At 41.5% G+C, this 24,225-nt stretch overlaps 1 protein-coding gene across 3 annotated transcripts in view; it reads right to left on the bottom strand.

Annotated features, from left to right (window-relative positions):
* Positions 1-24,225, bottom strand: part of STAG1 (STAG1 cohesin complex component) — a 299,590-nt gene that overhangs the window by 64,597 nt on the left and 210,768 nt on the right. For all 3 annotated transcript variants that reach the window (XM_077488685.1, XM_077488684.1, XM_077488683.1), the window contains 5 exons: positions 22,745-22,859; positions 22,426-22,543; positions 19,767-19,870; positions 10,139-10,231; positions 120-209 (listed from right to left, as the gene is read on the bottom strand). In XM_077488685.1, the coding sequence (XP_077344811.1) occupies positions 120-209; positions 10,139-10,231; positions 19,767-19,870; positions 22,426-22,543; positions 22,745-22,859 (520 nt within the window). The remainder of the gene's footprint in view (positions 1-119; positions 210-10,138; positions 10,232-19,766; positions 19,871-22,425; positions 22,544-22,744; positions 22,860-24,225) is intronic.

Below are 24,225 nucleotides of genomic sequence, written 5' to 3' on the forward strand. Positions count from 1 at the left end.
ACTTTAAATATTTGCCAAATTGTAGGAACAGGAATACAACAAAACAAATTTCCTCAGAGTTTCTCCAGCATAAGTAAGCCAAGATACTACGTGTATATATTTGCTGGGTGTAAACATACCTTTTCCATTCGTCCTGTGCTATAAAGCTCTAGATCAAAATACTGAGGAATTTGTAAAAGGTTTGCCACTTTCTCTGCATCAGCAGAATACTGGAAGAAATGAGAACAAATCCAATCAGAATATTACAAACATTTCTAATATAACAGGATTGCTGTATAATGAAACATGTCCTTTCAATAAAAATATGCTGCTTGCATATATTGTCTACATGCACTAAAGTAATAGCTCATTTGTGTTTTATGTAGGCCTTATTCAGACACACAACTGTACCACATCCAGGCTGCCTCTGTTTTGGCACTGCCTGCGTTTGGAGCCGTGCAGCCACTCCTGCAAAGCTGTAACATTTTGACAGGTGGTTGCGTCTGTGCAGCCACCGTGTCTGCATCCACTTCTATAGGCTGCCTGAATATAGTTTAGGGCAAATGTCAAAACAAAGACAGCCTGCATGCAGTATGGGTGCAATTACTTGTCTGAATGAGACTGTAGCATCGTTCTAGAGAGACCTTGCCAATAAAGCTCTATCCATGACATGGCTATTATGAAGGGTTATCATTGTTGAATTATCTCATATTACAGAGAACAAAGGAGTGATAAATAAGCCAGTGTGTGAGTAAATCTACCCATAAATGAACCATTAAAAAAATAAAATAAATTCAAAGCACCCAGGATAGACCATAATCCCATAAAAAAATATTCCCGATTGTTTAACACACTTATTTCTCATACCATAGCGCTGCTTTTAGGTAGCATGGACAGGCAAGCGTCTGCAGAAAGCCACAGGGTATGCATCTCGATTATATAAATGCCTAGTAAACGTATTGGAAGAAGCTCAAGTAACTGTCAATTACAAAAAAGCTGAAGCACCCGCCACCCATCCAGGTTGTTGTTGGTACTTTTATTAGGCTTTGAATTTTTTCGGGGGAATTTCATCCAATTCTACATAGGGTTTTTTAACCTGGCTTTAATCCAATATGAAGTGAAATCACCCTGAAAAACTGATTTATGAAACTCCTGTAGAAATATATTAGATCTTTTGACATCTAAGCAGCAGAGATGACTGTCACTGAATGAAATTACAGTGAAGGCAGTATGATCTTCTGGGATCTGTAGAGAAGGAATACACCTTTCGGCAGAGAAGAAGTTATTTTAATAAGATCCCACTGGCATCAAAAACTAGCTAAAATTACTAAATTATGATTTTACTGCCATTAAAAGACTTTTATGCATAAACATTTGACCTTAACTAAGATCTCATACAGGATCACAAAATCTGCAGGAGAGAATAGAGTGAATAAATCGGTCTTGAAATGCAACAGGTTAAAAGTCTCAGTGGCTTTGAAAATATTTGAAGAGATATTTTCTCATTGAATTCTACATTGAAGGAATGATTCAATGGCAAAGTCACAAACACTTTGAATCTTCAGGACACCCCTCTTGGTCTCCATGTTCATAGGGCCAGAAAAATAGGATTTTTAAAACAGCTTACCTGTAAAATCCTTTTCTTTTATGTACATCAGAGGACACAGACATAGTAATAACTATGTGGGTTATATCGCATATCAGGTGCTGGACACTGGCACGCCCCTTAAGGTGTGAACTTCCCCATATAACCCATTACTGAGAGTCCTCAGTTTTGTAGCAAAGTAAAGTGTATAAGAAGGCGGGAGGGACCTCTGTGTCCCCTGATGCACATCAAAGAAAAGGATTTTTACAGGTGAGCTGTTTTAAAAATCCTATTTTTTCTTACATCAGGGGACACAGAGCCATAGTAACTATGTAGGATGTCCCACAGCAATGGCAACTGAAGGGGGGGGAGACAGAATCGAGGAAACAGGAGGTCAGAGGCCTCAAAATGCAGCCTGCAGTGTATGCTGTGCCCAAAGGCAATATCTTCATGATCTTTAATATCGATTTGATAAAATCCGATAAATGTCTGCACCGAAGACAAAGTTGTGGTCTTAAAGAAATCTGAGCCATACAGGCCTGATGATGCATCAACCCAAGAGGCACTAATTGCCTCAGAAGAGTGTGCTCTTAATATGAGAAGGAATAAATTTTCTTCTTTAAACTGCAGCTTGATCAATCACTTGACAAACGCATTTGCAAAATAGTGGATCTTGACGCTGTGTGCCTATATCTTAGACCCTCTGGCAGTACAAACAAATCCTGCGTTTTGCGAACCTGAGCGGTCGCCTTTAAAGAGGTTCTGACCGCTCTTACTACATCAAGAGACTGTAGTGCTTTCTCTTCCCCAGATTAAGGCTTTTGGGGAAAAAAGAAGGAAGAATATTATCTTGGTTTAAATGAAAACCTGTTAACACTTTTGGTAAGAATTCAGGATGAGGACCTAAAACCACCTCATCCGTATGCATGATGAAATATGGCTCTTATAAGAGCCGTTAGTTCCGATACTCTTCTAGCAGAAGAAATGGCAAGCAAAAAAGATTATCTTTCTTGTCAAAGAACCAAGAGAATTTCTTATAAAGGTTCAAACAGCTGATTCAGCAAAGCCAAAAAGGCCAATTTTAAATCCTAAGGATTTAGAGGTGCCTTGATAGGGGGGAATAAACCGCATTAACCCCTGAATAAGCTACGCACCAAGAGTGGGAAGCAAGAGGCAATAGGAAAAGACACAGACACGGTCTGGATCTTGATAAAAGTCGAGGCCAGCTTCATTTCAGATCCCATATGCAGGAATCCTGCCTATTGACACACTTCCTGGGGTGCCAACCCCTGGATCCATACCAAGAAACCTATGCCTTCCAGATTCTATAGTGATTCTGGAAGCCGGCTTCCTGGCATTAGTCAAAGTAGACACTACTGAATGAGATAACCCACAAACTTTTATAGAGTGGGATTCAACAGTCAAACCTGTTAAACTCCTTGTTCATAAAGTAGGATGAAATACCGGACCTTGTGCAAGAAGGTCTGGCTATAATGGCAGAGTCCAAAGGACTTCTACTGCCCTCTTTATGATCTCGATAAATTAAGATCTTTTGGGACCCGGCTGGGGCCACCACAATCACCTCCTTCTGTTCCTTCTTAATACTGTGGAGAAGGCGCAAAGGAAATGCATAGATCAGAGAGAACTGATCCCCTGGGAAGACTAATGCGTCTGTTCCGCCTGCTAGCGGACCCCTTATTTGACAAAGTTGTCAACCTTATTAATGAATCTGGACACGAATAGGTCCATATCCGGAGTACCCCATCTGACATATTGCTAGGAAGATGTCGGGGTGAAGAGATCATTCTCCCGGAAACAATTGTTGGCGTCTCAAGTAGTACGCCTGAAATATTAAAACTGCCGATAGGCAAGGAGTGTTGTGTTCTGCCAAAGTTAGAACATTATTCACCCCTTTTTGGGCTGCATGACTTCTCGTGCCTCCCCTGGTGATCGATGTAAGCCATGTGGCTCCGTCAGACTGAATCCTGTCAAGACAGTCCCGTAATCTGACCGCTGGCGTCTGTTAACACCTTGCAGGATAAAGATTTTCCCTCCTGCTGGATAACCGCCAATTTAGGCTCTGATCTATGTTGGGAGCCAAGCATATTGGAAACAAACAAGGCCTGAATCCTGTTTATTTTAGACCAACAGGATGGTGTCTTGAAGCAATCTTTGAATAAAACTGTGTAAGGGACGGCCCTGAAGGAGGCCACCATTTCCCCTATAAATCTCCTGCAGCTGAATTAAGGAGTTTTCCTTTATCTTGAGAAGTTGAATTAGTTCCTACAATGGAACCGATTCATGTCTGGGGTAAAAATACCTTCTTCTGTATGGGATCTATAACCAACCCCCAAGTAAACTCCTTGATGGTTTTAAGGAGAATCATCCTAGGCTGAGAATCCAACCTAGAGAGATTTCAGATATCTAACAGCTGAGATCAGACTCTGTTTTTAGACCTGAGACTGAATGATCTATTAAAAGTAGAACCTTTTAATAGGCTAGGACCGTTATGCCTTGAGCTCTTAACCTGGCTAAAGGAGGTGCCAGAATCTTTCAGAACACTTGTAGTGCTGTGGCTAAGCCGGATGGCAGTGTCACGATTGAAATTTTTTTTTTATATTTCAAACCGTAGAAATTTCTGGTAAGCAGGAAACTTTGGCACATGGAGATATGCAACTCCCCTCCTTGCAGGATGCACACAGCCGATCGAATTATGAAAGGATCGGCTGTTCAAGTGCCGATTCAGATCTCAGAGATCTAGAATGGGTCTTAGTTCTCTGTTTGGCTCTAAAACCTTAAAAGGTTTGCGCCAAAAAAAAACCTGTCCCACTAAGGGAATCTCTGATATCACCGACTGGGATAACCGCTGATCCAGAGGCCAGAAAGAGAGCCTCCTTTACCTTTCTTTTTACAATTTTTTTTCTCTGGAACCTTAGGAGCATCCTTTGAGGAGACTGACACTGTTGCATAAGAATGCCGCATCAGCAGCCCCAAGGACCCCACAGGCAGCACCCAAACAGGACCCGAACCCTCAGATCGAAAGCAGTCTGGGCCATCCGGGCTCTTGAAACTCTAAATGTAACCTAGCTTAGAAAATCACAGAAATCCCTCTGCTCTCAACATAATTCCTGCCAGACTGAGAATCGCAGGACCTTTCCCCTCACCCGAATGAGTGAGGGTGCTCCTTCCTGAGAAGGCCTTAGCATTCTGCTTTATGGGCTTTCTACCCCCAAGATCCTGGTGCTGCCCCTGGAACTAAGGTATAGGAGAGGCTGCACGATTAAAGGAGAACTGTTTGAACCTCCTTTTACTGGTAAAGAGTACTTTATTCCTTTTGGATGTACTTATCCACTCTAAATAGTCGTACCCCAGGAAGGGACAGACTGGCTAAGGGTTTTCACCTGGTGCTTCGGCTGATCAATATTTTAGCCATGGACCTCTGCAAAAATTCACTAGTCCAAGTATAAGCCATAGGGCTTAAAGGATCGAGTTCTTCATAGCATCTGTGAGACACAGTGTGTCAAATACACCAGCCCCTTCCCGGGCCTGCTGATCAGGCAGAACTTTCAGGTATCTCACACCTGTTCCTCAACCCCCTGGAGTCCATATTCCAATGCATTGGCGTGACTCAAAAACGTGCTCCACTAAAATAGTGGAGCAGACGTTAAAGGGTTAATGGACTGAGCTACTCCAATTGCAGCCAAAACCGCAAAAGACATCTTGTCTTTAAAAGGAAAAACCAACCTTAACTTGCTGGATCCTTTATCATCAGTGCATTATCCACTGGCACAGATATGCGAGACTCAGGTGCTCACTGAGGTGATGGCAGCATTAATAGCTGGAACCCCTCCCATTTCTTTCATAGAAATGTTCCCATTCAGAATACATAGCTATGAATAGGAAAAACATCCCCAGGAGGGGGAGGTTCAAATGAACCCTATTAGAGGTAGATACCTCAAGAGCCTGTGGCAGGCAACAAAAGGGTTAAGGGAGTAGACAAACACCTGCCTTGTGCGGCTACTCCCTGTTAGGATCCTCCTAAGAGGAAAAATAAGTATCTTCCAATATTTGGGAAGATCTACCTGATCTCCAGCCTCCTGCACCTCAACAAAAGGGCCCAGAGGACTAGATAGGAATCTGCCATGTTTAGTCCTACTATGGAGAGACATCATAGCAATAATCCTTTAAATGGAAAAAACCTGTTTGTATGAAATACACAGGGACAGAAATGTTCTACCCTTGACGACTCATCTGACTGGCCTGACCGAGGAGTTCCTGGTCCCTTTATCACTCATAGCTTACAGTACAAAGCAGAGGCAGTACCAGCAAAAGAATGTTACACTTGCTAGGCTATAGTACAGTACAAAAGCTGCTATTAGTCCTAGCTATACAGTACAATGTTGTCAACAAAAGGGGGATAAAAACAAAAAGGGGGATGTTTGTGTCACCAAACCTGTCCAGCAACTATTCTGCTCTGTCCCTCCACCACCAGACTGCAGCTTTTCCTGTATAGCTTACATTACTTCATGTGTGGCCTGCGTCTGACGCTGTTGCGCCATGCCCCCCATGCAAAAGCGGCCCCTTCCTCTTTCAACAGGGAAGTGTGTGAGCGCTGGCATCATGGTCGCAATCCTCTGCCTGATGAGCTTTTTTTAAAAAAAAGAAATAGAGGCAGCTGGCTGGCATTAAAAGGATCAAAAACTGCCAATCTGGGGGCCCAGGAAGTGATCAGAACCCCCCTTCATACCTGAGCTGGCTTGAACGGAGGAGAGTGGAGCTTCTGCTGTTTCCATCGTCAGAATGGTGAGTGCTCAATACAGCCTCCAATGGTGACACCTAGACATGACAACACAATACATGGAAGGAAAAAATCCTGAGAAAATCTCCCCTTCCTTTCCTCGCAGCAGGGTTTATCAAAGATAAAAAACCCAATCTTCGCCCTTCATGGTAGGCTACGAGACCTTGGAAGGAAACCTTCAGAAACAGGGGTACACTCAGGTAATACCGCAATCCTGGACCTGCGAGAAGACCCTGCCAGTAAACTTTTATTGGCTTTACTACCAAAAAGTCCTGGATCCCAGGGCCCAGCTTTAAAAACATTTGCAAGCAAAACCTTGTGTCTTCAGATGACGAGGCCCGGGTTATCATTCATTTAGACCATTACGGAGACATCAGAACGGATCCGGTCAGGATGGCTGGCTTTAATCAAAGGATTACTGCCCCAGGAGCTCAGTACAACACATCCTTACACGTGCCCAACACCTAAGACACTGGTGAAAAAACTGTGGACTCCCAGTAATGGGAGGGGTTATATGGGGGAAGTTCACACCCTCAGGGGCGTGTCAATGTCCAGCACCTGATACGCCGATATAACCCACATAGTTATTTCTATGGCTCTGTGACCCCTGATGTAAGAAAAGAAAGTGAAATTTGTATAGCGGATAAAAACCAAAAAAGTTTAGAGACAGGCTGACATGGTAATGGAAACATGAACAGAGAGAAGTATGGGCGGACTTCTGTTGAAAATGTGAATAGTCTGGTTGTCATGCAGATGTTTTGGGCTTTAATACATTCTTAGTATCTCCAAAGTAGTAAGCATGACAGGTGTTCTTAAAATTGTCTGCAAGCTTCTCCCTGGTCTAATTACCAAGAATACACTAATGTTTTAAAGAGCCAAGACTCTAGTTCACTTAAAGTACAACTAAAGGCAAAACTTTTTTTTTTTGTTCAGTTTAGGCTAGAGTGGAAAGAGATTAGAATGCATGTCCATTTTTTTTTCTTTTTTTGCTGTTTGTGTCCCCATTAAGCAGATTCACCCTCCCCGATTGTCCTGTTTACCAATATCATTGAAAGTGAACGTAAAAAAATAAATAAAAAAAAAATCTGAAATTTTGGGTTGTCCCTAGAAAAGTAATGAAAGGGGAATCTTCCAATGGGGACACTAGTTGACCAGGGGGTCCCCAAGAGATTTCCTTAATTTGCAAAGATGTCAAAAAATAAAAATAAATAAATAAATCTGACAGGAGTTCTAATCTTTCCTTGCTTTATCCAAAATGGGAAAAAAATGTTTTGCCTGTAGTACTACATCCAAAAGGGGAAGCGCCGCTTATCTGTCTCTTCCTCCATTGCCACATTTGGACATGTATTTGACAGGCACCCATCCTCACATCTGGGAGACCTGGCTCCGGCGAGTTTGGCCCTCCTCCTTGCCCTGCCGCCGGGCCATTTAATTAGCGCAGCATGCTTCGCACTTGTGGAGTAGGGAACCGGCTGTGAAGCTGCAAGGCTTCACTGCCAGTTTCCCTTGTCGGCAAAGGCGGAGGCAGCACCGGAGAGCCAATGGAAACAATGGCCGCGGTGCCAACAGCGTTTGATTCTAGGACAGGTAAGTGTCCTAATATTAAAAGTCAGCAGCTACAGTATTTTGCTGCTGACTTAATTTTTCCGTGGTGGGGGGCTGGACTTCCTCTTTAAGTAGTTTCATGTACACACGGAGTATAGGCTGTTCGGAAAAGTCCTCTACTGATGAAGCCACAAGGCCTTGTCTGTCTAACCATCTGTGGAGAAAACAAACTTGCAGAGAGGAGCACTGAATACAAATCTCAAACACTAAATTTGCTGAAATTTCTGTGTTTAATATCCGTTAAAGCTCTGCAGCTTCTTTTATCAGTTCCAAGAGCATCAATGGTCTTGTCTGTAATAATGTTTTGGATAGAAGCACTGAGAAACCTTCATGATGCAGAAGAGCAGCTATTGTGCTCAGGATTTTTGTAAGATCCCTTAGCTAAACAGAAATGCCTAATGCTGTAAAAATATCAGGCTTTTAAGGATACTTTACAATAACCATTAGGTCAAATTTAAAGGGTTTTGTGGTTTCCATTCTTAAAGGGTCATCCACAAAAGCACTCAGTGTTTTAAAACGAAGGCCAACTGACTGCCTCCCAAGCTTTTGATTATAGAATTCACTACTTGGCATAGAATGGTTACACTTCATGTCAACAGCTGTATGAATTAGGCGTCATCCACACTTGACATTTTTACAGGTGCTTGTAGTCCATGCGCACATAGGCTTTTAAGCAGCGTTGAGTGGCAGGAGCTTTTAGAGGTAGCAAAAAAAAAAAAAAAAAAACACTGTCAGTACATCCAGGAGCAGCAGAGTTTGGGCTAAAAAATAACCTAAAAGCTAGTGCTTGAGTATTAGCCCATTCCCACCGAGCGTATCAGATGTCTCATTTTTGGGTGTGCCAAGTACCTATGTGAAACATGTCACTATTGGCCAGGATGGCAAGTGGGTATAGAGGATCTTCAACCTGTTTGTAAATACTGTATATGCAGGCTTTTCATTTAAAGGACACTTACCTGTTCAGGGATTCAGAGCTGTCCTCACCCAGGCCATTTTTTTTCGGGTCCCCTGAACCAGCACAGATACTGTGGGAAGCTGGCTGCGACTTATTGTGGTTTCACAGTCAGCTTTCCACTGCGAATGCATGAGCCACGCTGCGCTTTTGTAAATGGTCCTGCAGCCTTTTGGGACATGTGACATGTCTCAGAAGGCAGTGGGTAAAGACAGAGGAGCGAATGTCTACTCTAAATGCAAGATATGTACGAGGGTTTGTTTTGAAGGGCCTTTACAGTTTGTTTAGAACACTATTTTAGCAGGCTTGGTCTAGGTACCAGCTCCCTTTAAAGATGAGCTTTGGGATAGCCAAATATTGCCTAAATACAAGAGCCATAATGAGGCTCTAAGGCATGTCCTACTTGAAAATTATGTCTCGTTTGTATCAAAGGCATTCTCATTTTCCCTGCTTTATGAAGCTAAGAAATGTGCCAAATTACAGCTGTCTTCTTGATACCCTTATCTTGTAACCAACATGTCGAAATGATGTACAGATTTAGGTCTACGTTTTAAAGAGGGGTCCACCCCTTATATCATTGAACTGAAGTGGTCTATTCTACATTGCATTTTTTCTATTTTACAGGTACTTTCAGAACACTGCCAATTTAGGCAGAGCTTTATATATATTGTATATTCACATGGGTCGCTGCCCCCAGGAAGCTTACAAACCCTAACTCACATTCATACATCCAAATATGTACATGTGATATATATTTTTTTTTTTATGAATTTCAAACAAGCAAACTTCTTTCATGTTGTCATTATGGGGTCTTGTTTGTAGAATTTTGAGGAAAATAATGAATTTAATCCATTTTGGCATAAGGCTGTAACACAACAAAATGGGAAAATGTGAAGCGCTGTGAATACTTTCCGGATTCACTGTATGTTTGTTGAGCTTACGGTTTGTGGACATGTCTATCTAATTGACTGTAGGCAAAAACCACATCTTGGGTGCTGTAACATTTGAAATAAAAACTGCAGCAAATGTAAATTGACTGCCTACTGGAACTGGTATCATCAACATTCTCTCGAAATCCATCACGTCTGTGTAAAGCAGCTGGCTGTGACATGAGGTATCAGATGCTGCTGGCCAATTCCCCATACTGAGACTGTTCTACTTTATTTTTTTGCATCTTTCATTAACATCACAATAGTACAGACCCATGTTCTATTTGTACCTTAGATAGCAGCATTGGAAGTGCAACAATGAAATGTTCCGTTAACTTGTTTTTGTCATCTATTTGGGTTTTACGTTCCTTGGCAGTTAAAACCTGAAAAGAAAATTTGGTTTCAAAGAAGAGATTATCTAGTGCAGTTCAAGAAAATGCATGCAAATATGAAAATAAAAATAAGGCTACTTTCACACTGGCGCAGGGCGGGGAGGGTGGGTGTTAGCGGTAAAGCGCTGCTAATTTTAGAGGCGGATTAACCCCCACCAGTGGCCAAATAAAGGATTACAAGTGCCCGCAAAGCACCGCTACCGAAGCACTTTGCAGGGGCTTCGGCAGCGGTGCACACCGATTCCAATGGCAGGGACGGTGGAGGAGTGGTGTACATCGCCCGAAAGATGCTGCTTGCGGGAATTTTTCTAACATCCTGCAAGCGCAGTGCCCCAGTGTGAAAGCACTCGGGCTTTTACACTTGGGATGCAGGTGAGGCCTTTTTCAAGTGCTATTTTTAGCCCAAAAGTGCCTGAAAACGCCCCGGTTTGAAAGGGGTCTAAGAGCTATCTTCATTTGTGAAACTGTCTTAAATAAAATATGAGTTTTTCTGCACATTGACATCAATTTTCATGCACGTCAGTTATGTGCCCTGTTCAAACCAATGCTGATTTCAAGTTAGTTTTTTTTTCCTGTGCAGAAAACTACATACACGTTGCAAATTACTGCGCAGAAAAATCAGCATGTTGTGGTGTGAACAGGGCACAGAGAACCATTGTTTTCTTTGAGCCCTTGCAAAACACGTGCAGAAAAACTGACGTCTCTGCACGCTGTTGTGAACGAGGCCTCGGATGGCAGTTTTTAAAAGGAATGTATTGTGGTTATCTGAATATTCTCTCTTTATCATGGTTTAACCATTTCAATACTGGACACTTTCAACCCCTTCCTGCCCAGGCCAATTTTCAGCACTGTCGCATTTTGAATAAAAATTGTACGGTCATGCAACAACTTCACCCATCTTAAATTTCTCTCTTTTTTTTTCTTTTTTACACAAATAGAGCTTTCTTTCCGTGGCATTTAATTACCACTTTTTTATGATTTGCTAAATAAATGAAAAGACAAATAAAAAAAAATAAAAAATAAAAAAACAACACGTTTCTTCTTTGGTTATAACATTTTGTAAACAAATCTTTCTTCATAATTTTAGGCCAAAATGCACACTGCTACATTTTCTTTGTGAAAATAACCCAAATTAGTGTTCATTATTCAGTCAGTAGGAAAGTTAGAGAGTCCACAAACTATAATACAGTAATACCGTTTGCGCACATAATTAGTTCCCGAAGCATGCTTGTAATACAAAGCACTCATATCAAAGCAAATTTTCCCATAAGAAATAATGGAAACTCAGATTTGTTCCATAATTTTTATATGAATAAATGGTTATCAAAATATGAGCAAAAGCTCAAATACTGTATAGTACTGTAGGAGGAATACTGTACCGCTGTGTTGGGGGGGGGGGGGGGGGGGGGGGAAGGAAAAAGAAAAGGACGGATCACAGTTTTAATGTTAAAAAAATATAAAATAAAATACACTCACAATGTTAAGGAGTCTGGAGCTCATCCATGTAAAGCCGCTGTGTATATATGTGCAGTAAAGTCACTGGTGTACAGTACATAGTGCTGTATGTGGCCAGAGGTTCAGGGGCAATGGTGGCTCCCAGCGCTTTTTGGAGAACTCTGACACACTCAGGAACTGTTGAAATTTTCAGGTGCTTCAAACGCACTGCCCCACCCAGCTGGGAGTGTCTGAGTGTCTCCAGGAAGCGCTGGGAGCCACCATCGGCCCTGAACCTCTTGCCACATACAATGCTGTACTGAATACTGTACACCAGCAGCTTTACTGTACATATACACAGCGGCTTTACATGGATGAGCACCAGACTCAATATTGTAATTCTTTTGTTTTTACATTAAAACGACTGCTCGCATAATCAAAACAGCGCTTGCATATCAAGTCAAGCTAGTCTTTCAAAACACTTGTATAATGCGTTATTCGCAAACCAAGGTAGGTGTGTGTGTATGTGTGTATGTATATCTGAACAAAATCTAATTTCTTGAGGCCCGAAAATGCCATGACAAATACCCCCATATTACTACCATATTTTTGGAAAGTAGACAGTCCAAGGTATTTAGTAAGAGTTCTTTGCAGTTTAAATTTTTTGTCACAATTGTTTGGAAATAGAAGAATTAAAAAAAGATTTTCACAATTTTTTTTTATATACTGTCACCAGTGCAGTACAGTATGGTGTGGTAGTGATTAGGGACACTGATATTATATGCTACTTTTTTTTTTTTTTTTTACATACATCGATTACCAGAACACTAAAACTCTGGGGAGGTGATCAGGATTTTATTTTTATTTTTTTTTAAACACTTTGAACTGAACTGTGAATTTTACAGTTCTAAGCAACTATTTTTTCTGAATGAAAACTAAAGTGCTTACTTTTGTGATTAGACACAGTTACCCACATGGTACAGATGGGCTGTGATCAGCCATGTCTGTACCATGTTATTACTGTAACCAATCACAGAGCTCATCCCAATAGTACACAATGAATGGCATGAACCAAAGCCATTGTGTACAATTTTCATATGATTTGCTGCGATTGGTCACAGCGATCAAATGGTACCGGCAGAAGGTCCGTACGGCGATCTGTCATCCGATGTGTCCACCGTGACAGATCATGCTGGAGCACAGCCCGTGGGGGCAATCCTGGGAAGATGTCATACAAATGCCTCCGGCTTGGCAATCATATTACAAAAGGCCGGGGCGGGAAGCAGTTAAATATTTTTTTTTTATTCAGAAACACAGGAAATATTGCATATGAATACAGTATAATTTGTTTTAATTTCCAGCTGGCAGGTGGAATTCTAGGTTCCTTTTAACGCACTTCTACGTCTTGAAAAAAGGCAGTTAACAGAGCTTCACAGCTTAGGATAACAAAACATGCAGGTTGGGTGCAGTCCACTGAGTCTCAGAAAGAGAAAGTAAAAGTGTTAAAGTGGTTGTAATAGCACAAGGATTTTTACCTTTATGCATTACGCAGTAAGGTAAAAATCCTTTTGTGTATAGCCCCCCCCCCCCCCCACAAATGCTTACCTGAGCCCCCTCTCGAGCCAGCGATGTCCACGAGAGACTTGCCTCTCCCGGGACTCGCACTCCTCATTGGCTGTGATTAACAGCAGAAGCCAATCCGGAGACAGAAGGGGCAGTGCCACGCCACAGCTTTGTGTATGAATGGACACATACCCCTGCTGATCTGGAGCATGCCTGTTTGGGTGCCCCATTGCATGCTGCTTGCAGGAGGGAGGAGCCAGGAGCACCGGCAGGGGATCCAAAAAGATGAGGATCCGAACTCTGTGCAAAACCACTACACAGAGCAGGTATGACATGTTATTAAAAAAAAAAAAAAAATAGATTTTACAATCACCAAGCAAACATCTGCTTAGCCATCGCTTTAAAAAAAAAAAAAAAAAAAATGTTTCCCATGATTATGTATTGTAATCTATTCTATCACTTCTGAGCATGCGGGTTCTTGTTCACTCATATGAAAAAGGTTTGCGTTTGTCCCTTTGGATCATTTTGCATGAACGGTCATGATCCGCTCTTGAAAGCTGTGTTTTAACAAATCAGATTATCTGACGATTGCTCTGAAAGAAGTTTATTTTTCATCTGATTTCTTGAGTGTACTAGGCTTATAGTGGTTTTGTTTGTAAATAAACCAACTGTCTGAACAAATAAACATTTAAAACAATGCACATGCAATACAAGTGTTCAGAAAGATATTGATTTCTGTCTTACGAGAATTTATTTAATTTTATACACTACCGTTCAAAAGTTTGGGGTCACATTGAAATGTCCTTATTTTTGAAGGAAAAGCACTGTACTTTTCAATGAAGCTAACTTTAAACTAGTCCTAACTTTAAACAAATATACTCTATACATTGCTAATGTGGTAAATGACTATTCTAACTGCAAATTTTTGGTGCAATATCTACATAGGTGTATAGAGGCCCATTTCCAGCAACTATCACTCCAGTGTTCTAATGGTACAATGTGTTTGCTCATTGGCTCAGAAGGCTAATTGATGATTAGCAAACCCTTGTGCAATCATGTTCACACATCTAAAAACAGTCTAGCTCCTTCCAGAAGCTACAAAACTGACCTTCCTGTGAGCAGATTGAGTTTCTGGAGCATCACATTTGTGGGGTCAATTAAACGCTCAAAATGGCCAGAAAAAGAGAACTTTCATCTGAAACTCGACAGTCTATTCTTGTTCTTAGAAAAGAAGGCTATTCCATGCGAGAAATTGCAAAGAAATTGAAGATTTCCTACAACGGTGTGTACTACTCCCTTCAGAGGACAGCACAAACAGGCTCTAACCAGAGTAGAAAAAGAAGTGGGAGGCCGCGTTGCACAACTAAGCAAGAAGATAAGCACATTAGAGTCTCTAGTTTGAGAAACAGACGCCTCACAGGTCCCCAACTGGCATCTTCATTAAATAGTACCCGCAAAACACCAGTGTCAACATCTACAGTGAAGAGGCGGCTGCGGGATTTTGGGCTTCAGGGCAGAGTGGCAAAGAAAAAGCCATATCTGAGACTGGCCAATAAGGACAATGACCCTAAACACACCTCCAAATTGTGCAAGAACTATTTACAGCAGAAGCAGGCAGCTGGTATTCTATCGGTAATGGAGTGGCCAGCACAGTCACCAGATCTGAACCCCATTGAGCTGTTGTGGGAGCAGCTTGACCGTATGGTACGCCAGAAGTGCCCATCCAACCAATCCAACTTGTGGGAGCTGCTTCTAGAAGCGTGGGGTGCAATTTCTCCAGCCTACCTCAATAAATTAACAGCTAGAATGCCAAAGGTGTGCAATGCTGTAATTGCTGCAAAAGGAGGATTCTTTGACGAAAGCAAAGTTTGATGTAAAAACAATGTTATTTCAAATACAAATCATTATTTCTAACCTTGTCAATGTCTTGACTCTATTTTCTAATCATTTCACAACGTATGGTGGTGAATAAGTGTGACTTTTCATGGAAAACACAAAATTGTTTGGGTGACCCCAAACTTTTGAACGGTAGTGTAGGTTTGATAGGAGACAAACAGAAGAAAAATAGTATTTTTTTAAGTTTACCTGCAAAAATCCTTTTCTTTTGAAGTACATCATGGGACACAGAGCCAAAGTAATTACTTAGTGGGTTATAGTTCACCTTCAGGTGCTGGACACCCTAAACTGGAAGTTGCCTCCCTACATAAATACCTCCCACTACTGGGGCTATCTCAGTTTTGTAGCAAAGCAATACACGTGTATACTAGAAAGAGGGGTGGGACCACTGTGTCCTGTGATGTACTTCAAAAGAAAAGGATTTTACAGGTAAGCTGTTATAAAACTCCTATTTTCTTTAATCGTACATCACGGGACACAGAGCCATAGTAATTATTAGGTGGAATGTCCCAGAGCAATGTCAACTGTGGGGAGGGTGACACAGTAGGGCACCATGAGAACAGAGGATTTATACTGCTACCTGCAGTACACTGCACCCAGAGGTGACATCCTTATGTCTTTTTACATCCACCAGATAGAATCTGGTAAAAGTATGGATTGAAGACCAAGTTGCTGCCTTGCAGAATTGAGTCATGGAGGCTTGGTGCTGCACTGCCCACGAAGCACTAACAGCCCTAGATGAGTGCGATTTGATTTGAGAGGGTGGAATTCACCTCTTTAAACCAGAAGCTTGAATGATTACTTGTTGAATCTATTTATTTAGAATAATAGATTTCGATTCTGCCTGCCTTCTTTTAGGATCTTCAGGCAACACAAACAAAACATCCGTTTTCCGAAACTGAGCAATCGCCTTTAAGTAGACTTTTACTGCTCTCGCCACATCAAGAGAATGTAGTGATTTTTCTTCCAAAGAACAGGGTTCTGGAAAAATGAAGGTAGAACAATATCCTGGTTTAGATAGAAACCTGATCCTACCTTTGGTAGAACTTCAGGATGAGAATGCAATACTACCTTATCCTTGTGCATAAAAAATATGGCTCTTTACAAGAAAGAGCAGCTAATTCTGATACCGTTACCAGCAAAAAATAGATTCCTTGTCAAAAAAGGACCAAGGGAATATGTTGTTTCTGGCCCAAAAAAAAAAAGATTTTTGTAATGCCAACAAATTAAATTCAAGTCCCAAGGGTTCAGGGGTTACCTAACTGGAGATTAAGCTGTGTTAGCCCGGAATCCGTTACGAAGCAAAGAATGCGACGCAAGTGATCATTAAAATACCAATAAGGCAGAGACCTGTCCTTAGAAAGCACGCAAGCTTTATTTCTCATCCCATCTGCAGAAAGTCAAGGATTCTACCTTTGACTTATTTCCTGGGGTGCAGCTCCTGGTTTCCCACTTGGAGACATACGTTTTCCAGACTTCATAATATATAACTATGGAGGCCGGCTCCCTTGCATTAACCAAGGTAGAAAACTACTGAACCTGACAGCCCATGCTTCTTCAGAGTATGGGTCTCAAAAGCCAAACTGTTAAATTTAGCATTTGTAAAGTAGGATGGAACTCCGGACCTTGCGAGAGAAGGTCTGGCCGTGATGGTAGGGTTCATGGGTCCTCTAATGCTATATTTACAATCTCTGCATACCAAGATTTCCTGGGCCCCGCTGGGGGTGACAAGAATCAACCACTTCCCTTGCTGCTTTATCCTGCAAAGAAGTCGTGGACGCAGGCATTATAGGAGGGAACGCATAAATCAGTGAGAACCGATTCCCCGGGAATAGCAAGGCATTTGTTCCGCATGCTAGAGGATCCTTTTTTCGTGACACAAAGTTTTTGAACCTGGACGCAAACAGATCTACGTCTGGGATCCCCCATCTTTGACATATTGACAGGAAGATATTGGGGTGAAGGAACCATTCTCACGGGAACAACTGCTGGTCGACTCAAGTAGTCCACCTGCCAATTTTTTATGCCTAGAATGAAGATTGCCGATAGGCAAAGTACATTATTTTCTGCCCAAGATAGGAAATGATTCACCTTTCTCTGGGCCGCACCACTTCTTGTGCCCCCTTGGTGATTAATATAGGTCATTGCTGTGGCATTGATGGATTGAAACCTGGCAGGATAATTGTTTGGATTGACTTCATGCAAAAAAAAAATAAAAAAAAAAATTTATTGAGATTTTTGAGATCCAGAATGTCCATTTGGATTTAACCAAACCCCAACCTCTGCTCTTACATGGGGGCCACCATGAACACTTTTTGCCAAAAGACGGTCCAATGCCTGAGAGAAAGTGTTCTTTCTCTGGGATCCTTAGGAACATTTGATCCGAGAAAACAAGGAGACAAACTATTGGAACTCCAGTTTGTACCTTGGAGCTATTGAGGCAGCCACCCATACATCTCAACACTCCTTCTGCCAGATCCCTGAGAACTGCGGAAGAATTCTCCCTATTAAGCAAACGGGGGCATCTCCTCATAAGGAGGCTTCGGTATCGTGTAGGCTTCCTCCCCCAAGACCTCTTTTGTCCCTGGGGTTAACCCCAGAGGATTACCTTTTGAACCCGACGGCGGAAGCCATCTTGATTGCCTGGTGGCTGATGCCCAATGCACAGAAGAAGAATACATTTACTCCATTTAAATAGAAAAAGGGGTAATTTTTCACCAGAAATTCTTTGGATATATTATCCAAAATATCCCCAGATAGCTATATCACCGCAAAAAGGAAGACTAGCCAGGAACTTCTTGCATGATGCTTAGCGAAGGGCACAAGGCCTAAAGATTAGAATATGTCATAGCAACTATTGCAAAACTAAAGCTGCCTCCTGGGCCTGCTGAGCAGGATAACCTTGAACACCTGTTTAAACTGGTCTCTCAATGTTAACCAATTACTGTCAGCGCAGGCTGAGAGACTCAATCTGCCAGAAATAACGTTTTTTTTTTAAAATAGGAATGCCAACCTTTTATCCATTGGATCCCTAAGTATTGTCTGCCAGACAAGTCAGACGTATTTACATAGGATATAGTAGCGTTACCTGCAGGCATACTCTACTTAGTAAATTTTCTCTACCATAGGATAAAGTGTGAAAACTTTTTAGGAAGGAAAATAATGCTTATCTGGGTGATCCTCCAGATACAAAAAAGCTTTTACAACAATGGACAGGAAAAGGGCAAGCACAGCTTGAGGAGGCTTTAAGCAAACCCAAACGCTCAGTTAAGGGTACATAAATGTGGAGCAGATCATTCAGCAAGAAATTGTACCATCAATCTTACAGATTGTGAAAGCTGACTCTCCCGCATTTGACACCTCAGAAGGGGAGTCATCAGCCTCACCACGGTCCCCTGAGGGAATGGAAAAAAAATGGAAAAGAATGCATCACATCTTGACCACACTGGGATGCGATTAGTCGCTAAACATTTTTTTTTTTAAACCTACCATGGCTGAGGTAAAAGATCTTTAGTAAAATGAACAGGGGCTGCAGTGTTGAAAACAGTTGTGAACGTTTTATGGCCCCAATCTCACTGATAAGCCATCCCCTCTCAAGGGAGGATGCCATTTGCAGAGTAGGCTTTTCAGAGCTCGAGGGAGATCCTTTTAGCTCCTTTTTTGGGGGTGTTTCAACCTCACCCTTCCGACCATAGTCAGATGCACAAAGCAGAAGTACTACCAGAAGAAATGGCATCCATTGTTTGGGCAATAGTCCAGCCATGCCGCTGCTATTAATGCTCCGCCTGATGCAATAGTAAATGTGACAAAAGGAATGCTTGTGTCACCAAATCTCTCATTACTGTGGCAAAAACCAACAGACCAAACTTCACCCGTCGTGGTGGGTTCCCTTAAATCTTCAGGAGCTTGGGATCCTTGGGGAAACCCACAATCCTGGACCTGTAATAGCACCTCCGCCAGTAAAACTTTATGGCCTTAATACCAAAAGTACTGGATCCCAGGGTCCAGCTCTCTAAATAGAGAAGCGTTTAAAGGCAAAACCTAATTTTTTCGGACATGAAGGCCGGGTACCATTCAATTTGGTCTAAAAGACACTTTGAATGGATCCGGCTGCATAGCCAGTCCCAACAAGGATTTCTCCAGTGGAGCTCAGCACAGCACATCACTCGTGACCAACCCCTTAGACACTTTCAAAAAATCTGAGATACTCCCAGTAGTGGGAGGGGTTTATATAGGGAGGCAACTTCCTGTTTAGGATGTGCCAGTGTCTAGCACCTGAAGGTGAACAATAATTGACATAGTAATTACTATGGCTCTATATCCTGTAATGTACGATTAAAGAAAATAGATGACCATTCATCTGATATTCTCAGCATGTGTATGGGGCTTAATGTCCTTTATGGGAGAATTATATTCTGAAATGCATACCCACGATACAGAAAATTTTGAGCATATTAAAACAAGAATGCTTTATACAGAAGACACGCAGAACTGAAAGCCTAACTATTAACTTGTTAGCTATTCTCTAACTGCCAGGCATCAACCTGGTACTATGAAAATATGAACACGCATTACTTACATTTAGTGCTGCTTCCATTAGTATTTAAGCATTGTGATTAGTATTAACACTCACCCTCTTGCCAGTTCCTCTTCCCACAGGGGGGTGTGCTTCTGCTGCCTGGCGAATCGTACACACCATCAGTTCAATAAGTGCAGTCTCCTGCCGCTCAGACATCACTAGGAACAAAAAGAGTGCTTTATAACGATCAAAGCACAAGTACAACTCAAGCAACACTAAAACATGACCAAAAAAAATAAAAATAAAAGAAGAGGTAGTGTTCTGCATATAACCTTTAAGATGTTGTGAACGCAAAGTCCATATCTGATTTAAAATTGATCACTCGGCATTATGTAATTTCTACTCATTATAAAATTATATTTTGAGTCCAATGAAGAAAGTCTTTTTTGTTTGTGGTTAGGTGCTCAGGGGGTCGTGCTTAGTAACACATTACACCCCAAATATGCAACATGTTGCTAAAGGTGGAGTTGGCCTTTAAAGAACATCTAAATCCAATGTAGTGCAGCTTACCTGTCCTTAGATGTGGGGGCTGCATTAGTTTTCTTTTGTTCAGCTAAGTTCATTTTCTGCAAGTACAGAAAATACCTGGTGACGCTGCCAGAAATCCAATGTTCTTGTAACTGCTTGTGCACTGAACTGAAACCCCAAACAATTTTAAAAGCTCTGTTCAGGTCTCATTTAGGAACTACAGAACACCTTCTCCCTATGTTATGGAGATTAAGAAAAGGGGAGGCATTTGGAGGCCAAATAATGACTAGCCTAGAGTAACAATGCTACTCCTCCAGAGAGAGAGTGCACTGAGTGAGCAGCGTTACCCTAGGACAGGAAGTATGTTACTAACAGATGAAAATAAAGTATAGAATTCTGGAAGAAAACCAAACTAATGCAGCCACCACGTTTTAGGACTGGTAAGCTGCAAAATACTACATTTCTGTTTTTGGGTTTAGATACCTTAATGGCCATCTAGTGACATAACACACAGTGAAACAAAGCAGTAGAGATTCATAACAAAAAATGTTTTAGCTTCCTCTGCTATATTCACCTTCTGGGAGCACTTAGTACACACCAGTCATGCATGGGGCCTATTATGACTAGCTTCCTTTTGAAAGCAATGGTTTTTGCCAACTTCACCTCTTAAAGTGGTTGTAAACCCTCACATATACCCATTGAAGTGACTGGCCTCACACAGAGATGTGAGATTCCTACATAAGTTGTACCTATTTACTGCCTTCGTTCCCCCTACATCCATTCAAAGTGCAGAATTTACACAGGATCGCTCAGCTCTGAAAAGCAGGGGACGGAGATCTGAAGTTAGCAGTGAGAGCTCTGAGAGCCGATTGGATGAAAGGAACACACCCCCTTTACACAGCACTCAGGAACAAAGCTGAGGCTGTCAATCAGCAAGAGATCCCACCAGTCACCATTTTACTCTGTCAGGAAAACCTGTCAAAGTTTACTCAGGTTTATAGCAGAGGAATAAAGCAGTGGACAGAAATGACACTTAGTGCTCTGGAAACAAGTACACCCTATAGAAGTATACACTTTGTTCAGATTTCATGTCTAAGTTCAAGTGAGAAAAATTACAACTTTGAATCTCTCTACTTGTTCAAAGTGGGTCAAAAGGAACATCCAGGAGGAGAGGTCAGTAACGCCAGCCTACAAAGGCTGACACTAAAGTAATGAGAAAATGTGTACATGCTTTGTAAGGTACATCCAACCCCTTAAATTTCCTCTGTGAAGTAAAGGCTCTTAAAAAGGTGGTCAAGAAAATGCTGCCATCAGACTGACTTCAACAGCAAAATACTGCCCGATTTCAGTAGGTGTGGTGTGAAATAGCAAGAGTTTAAGCAGAAAACGTGGGACCCATCATTTTATCAAATGTGCCACCACTAAAATTAAAATGTATGCAGATGGGTTAATCTCCTATATTTCAATTTGATGACTGCATGCCGTTTGTACGGTGGACAACTATCATTACAGAGGTTAGACGTTGAACATTAAATTCATTTTACCACATATATAATATGCTAAAGGTGACTACAATTTCCAGCATGCCTTGATCTAAACATCCAGTTAGGCTTCTATTTAGGCATGTCTTAAATGTTACATTTGCTTGATCATTATTTTTCTCCTCTCCCGAATTAGAACAGTATTTTTCAATCTTATTTTAACCAAGGCACCCTTTAAAATTATGTACAATCTTAAGGCACCCCATTCTAAAATGTAAAAAACTAAGCTAATAGTTTTACATAATGCAGCAACAGCCACACACCTAGGACACCGAACATTAGAGGTGATTTATTCCACCACTTTTGCAAACTGGTACTAACTAGTATTCTAACATTTCTCTTCTCCCTCTTTCTGCTAACAGAATGCTGACAGAGAGGGGGCAAACAAGGATACTGTGCAGGCACCCAATGTCCTTAACTGATGACATCATTGGATGTTAGGATGTCAGTGGCCCACATGGTGCTCAAGGTTTTAATGTTGTACAATAAAAACCTGCTGCTTTGTGTAACAAAAAGGCAGGCTTGATCCATTAGCTGGCTTGCTGATCATTTTTGGCAATTTTCAGGCCTTTTTCCAAGGCACACCTGAAGAACCCAGAAGGCATCCCAAGGTGCCATGGCACCCAGGTTGAAAAAGGCTGTATTAGGATGTTGATCTGTACCAATGTTTTACATAACAAAAAGATTAGGTCTGTAATACCTACCTTCCTCCCCTTGTATTGGCTCTTCAACTAGCAGCTCTGCCATGCATTCCCAGTCCTTAAGAAGCTCTTGGGAACTTTCCCATAAACTATCAACAAGGTATGCCGCATGTTCATGTAACTATGGGATTAAACATACACAATCCTGAGCAAGAGGTAAAATGCAGAGTTAAATATAATTTTTTATAATATAAAATATAATTAACTGATCTATAGAACTACTATGTTTACTGTATAGTACTCAGTTAACATTTTAACAACCATGTTAGATTTATACACATTTTCTTTCACATACTTAATCTGAAATACAGCAATATCCTACCTCACTCTCAAGAAAGAAAAGCACAAGCATTTTTAGAAGATTTCCATTAGGACTGCTCCGTCCTCTTCTTTTGGCCAAGGCCTCTTCTGCTTGTGGGTCATGTCTACTAAATAACCTAAAAATAAAGAGAAATGCTTACAAGCTCAACATCCCACAAAGTCAAAAGTATTGTGAATGTCCTGCCTCCAGCAGTCTTGCTAGGTTTTGTGTCTTGGTACAGTCAGCTGTTCCTCACCATCCTGTATCGCCTTTAGTTACACATTACCTGCATCCCCAAGCTCCCCCGATTAGTTTTCATATTTTGCCTTATGGTGTATAGTGCTCCCTATGAGGTTAGGAGGTATATTGTTCTGGGTTCCTTTTTCACCTTCAAGAAGTGCTCAGTAAACATCCTTTTATTATGCCAAATCTGCAATAAACTACAGTGGATTTTACTTTGGGCCACTTGGTGAGTTGAACACTGCTGGTGGATTCTACCATCTCAGCATATTGGCATACTGCCCATAGTAACTGGGTCTAAGAGGTTTGTTCAAGTTCATAAAGGTGTTGTTGAGACAGAACCAAAAACATCTTTTCATGGGTTCTAAAACTGGCAAACTAACATTTGAGGTCACAGAATGTGCTTCATCAAAAACATAGGCTGAACTGTTGGGCTTAAATGGTCATAAGACACGTTTCAATTAAAGTCATGGCAAGCTTGAGCTTTATTTTCATGATGCACATTGCATAAAATTGGGTTGAAATTAGAGGTCGACCGATATGGGCTTTTCTCTGGCCGATGCCGATATTTAGAAATCATGGCGGCCAATAGCCGATATATGATGCCGATTTTTTTGGGCCGATATGTTAGGCCGATTTTATTTTATTTATTTATTTTTAATCCCCCTTGATTTAACACACCTTTCCCACTGGGGCGTTTTTCAGGCGCTTTTGGGCTAAAAATAGCGCCTGTAAAATGGCTCCCCTGCAGTCTGTGTCAAAGTCCGAGTGCTTTCACACTGAGGCGATGCTCTGGCAGGATCTTAAAAAAAGTCCTGCAAGCAGCACGTTTGGAGTGGTGTATACCGCTCCTCCACCACTCCTGCCCATTGATATGAATGGGCACCACTGCCGAAGCGCATGCAATGCGATTTGGCAGCGGTGCTTCATGGGCGCATTTAACCTCTTCCTTGGCCGCTAGCTGGGTTATATGTGCCCCACTAGCAGCCAAATAGCACAGCTAAAATGATGGTAAAGAGCCGCTAAAACTTGCGTTTTACCATCAACGCCTGCCCGCTCCAGTGTGAAAGCAGCCTTCATAAGTGATACAGAAAATTTCTTACACTTAAACATTTATTAAACAAAACAAACCTCCAATCAGTTTACTTGTATGTATGATTTAGATAAAAAAAAATATATATATATATATATATATTAAATAAAAACAGGTAGTCAAAACTTTTGGACAAAAAAAAAAAATGGGCTAACTTGACTGTTTTTAT

This window comes from Lithobates pipiens, unplaced genomic scaffold (assembly GCF_037356315.1).
Source record: "Lithobates pipiens isolate NorthernLeopardFrog02 unplaced genomic scaffold, aLitPip1_a1.2 Scaffold_18, whole genome shotgun sequence".
NCBI classification, from domain to species: Eukaryota; Metazoa; Chordata; class Amphibia; order Anura; family Ranidae; genus Lithobates; species Lithobates pipiens.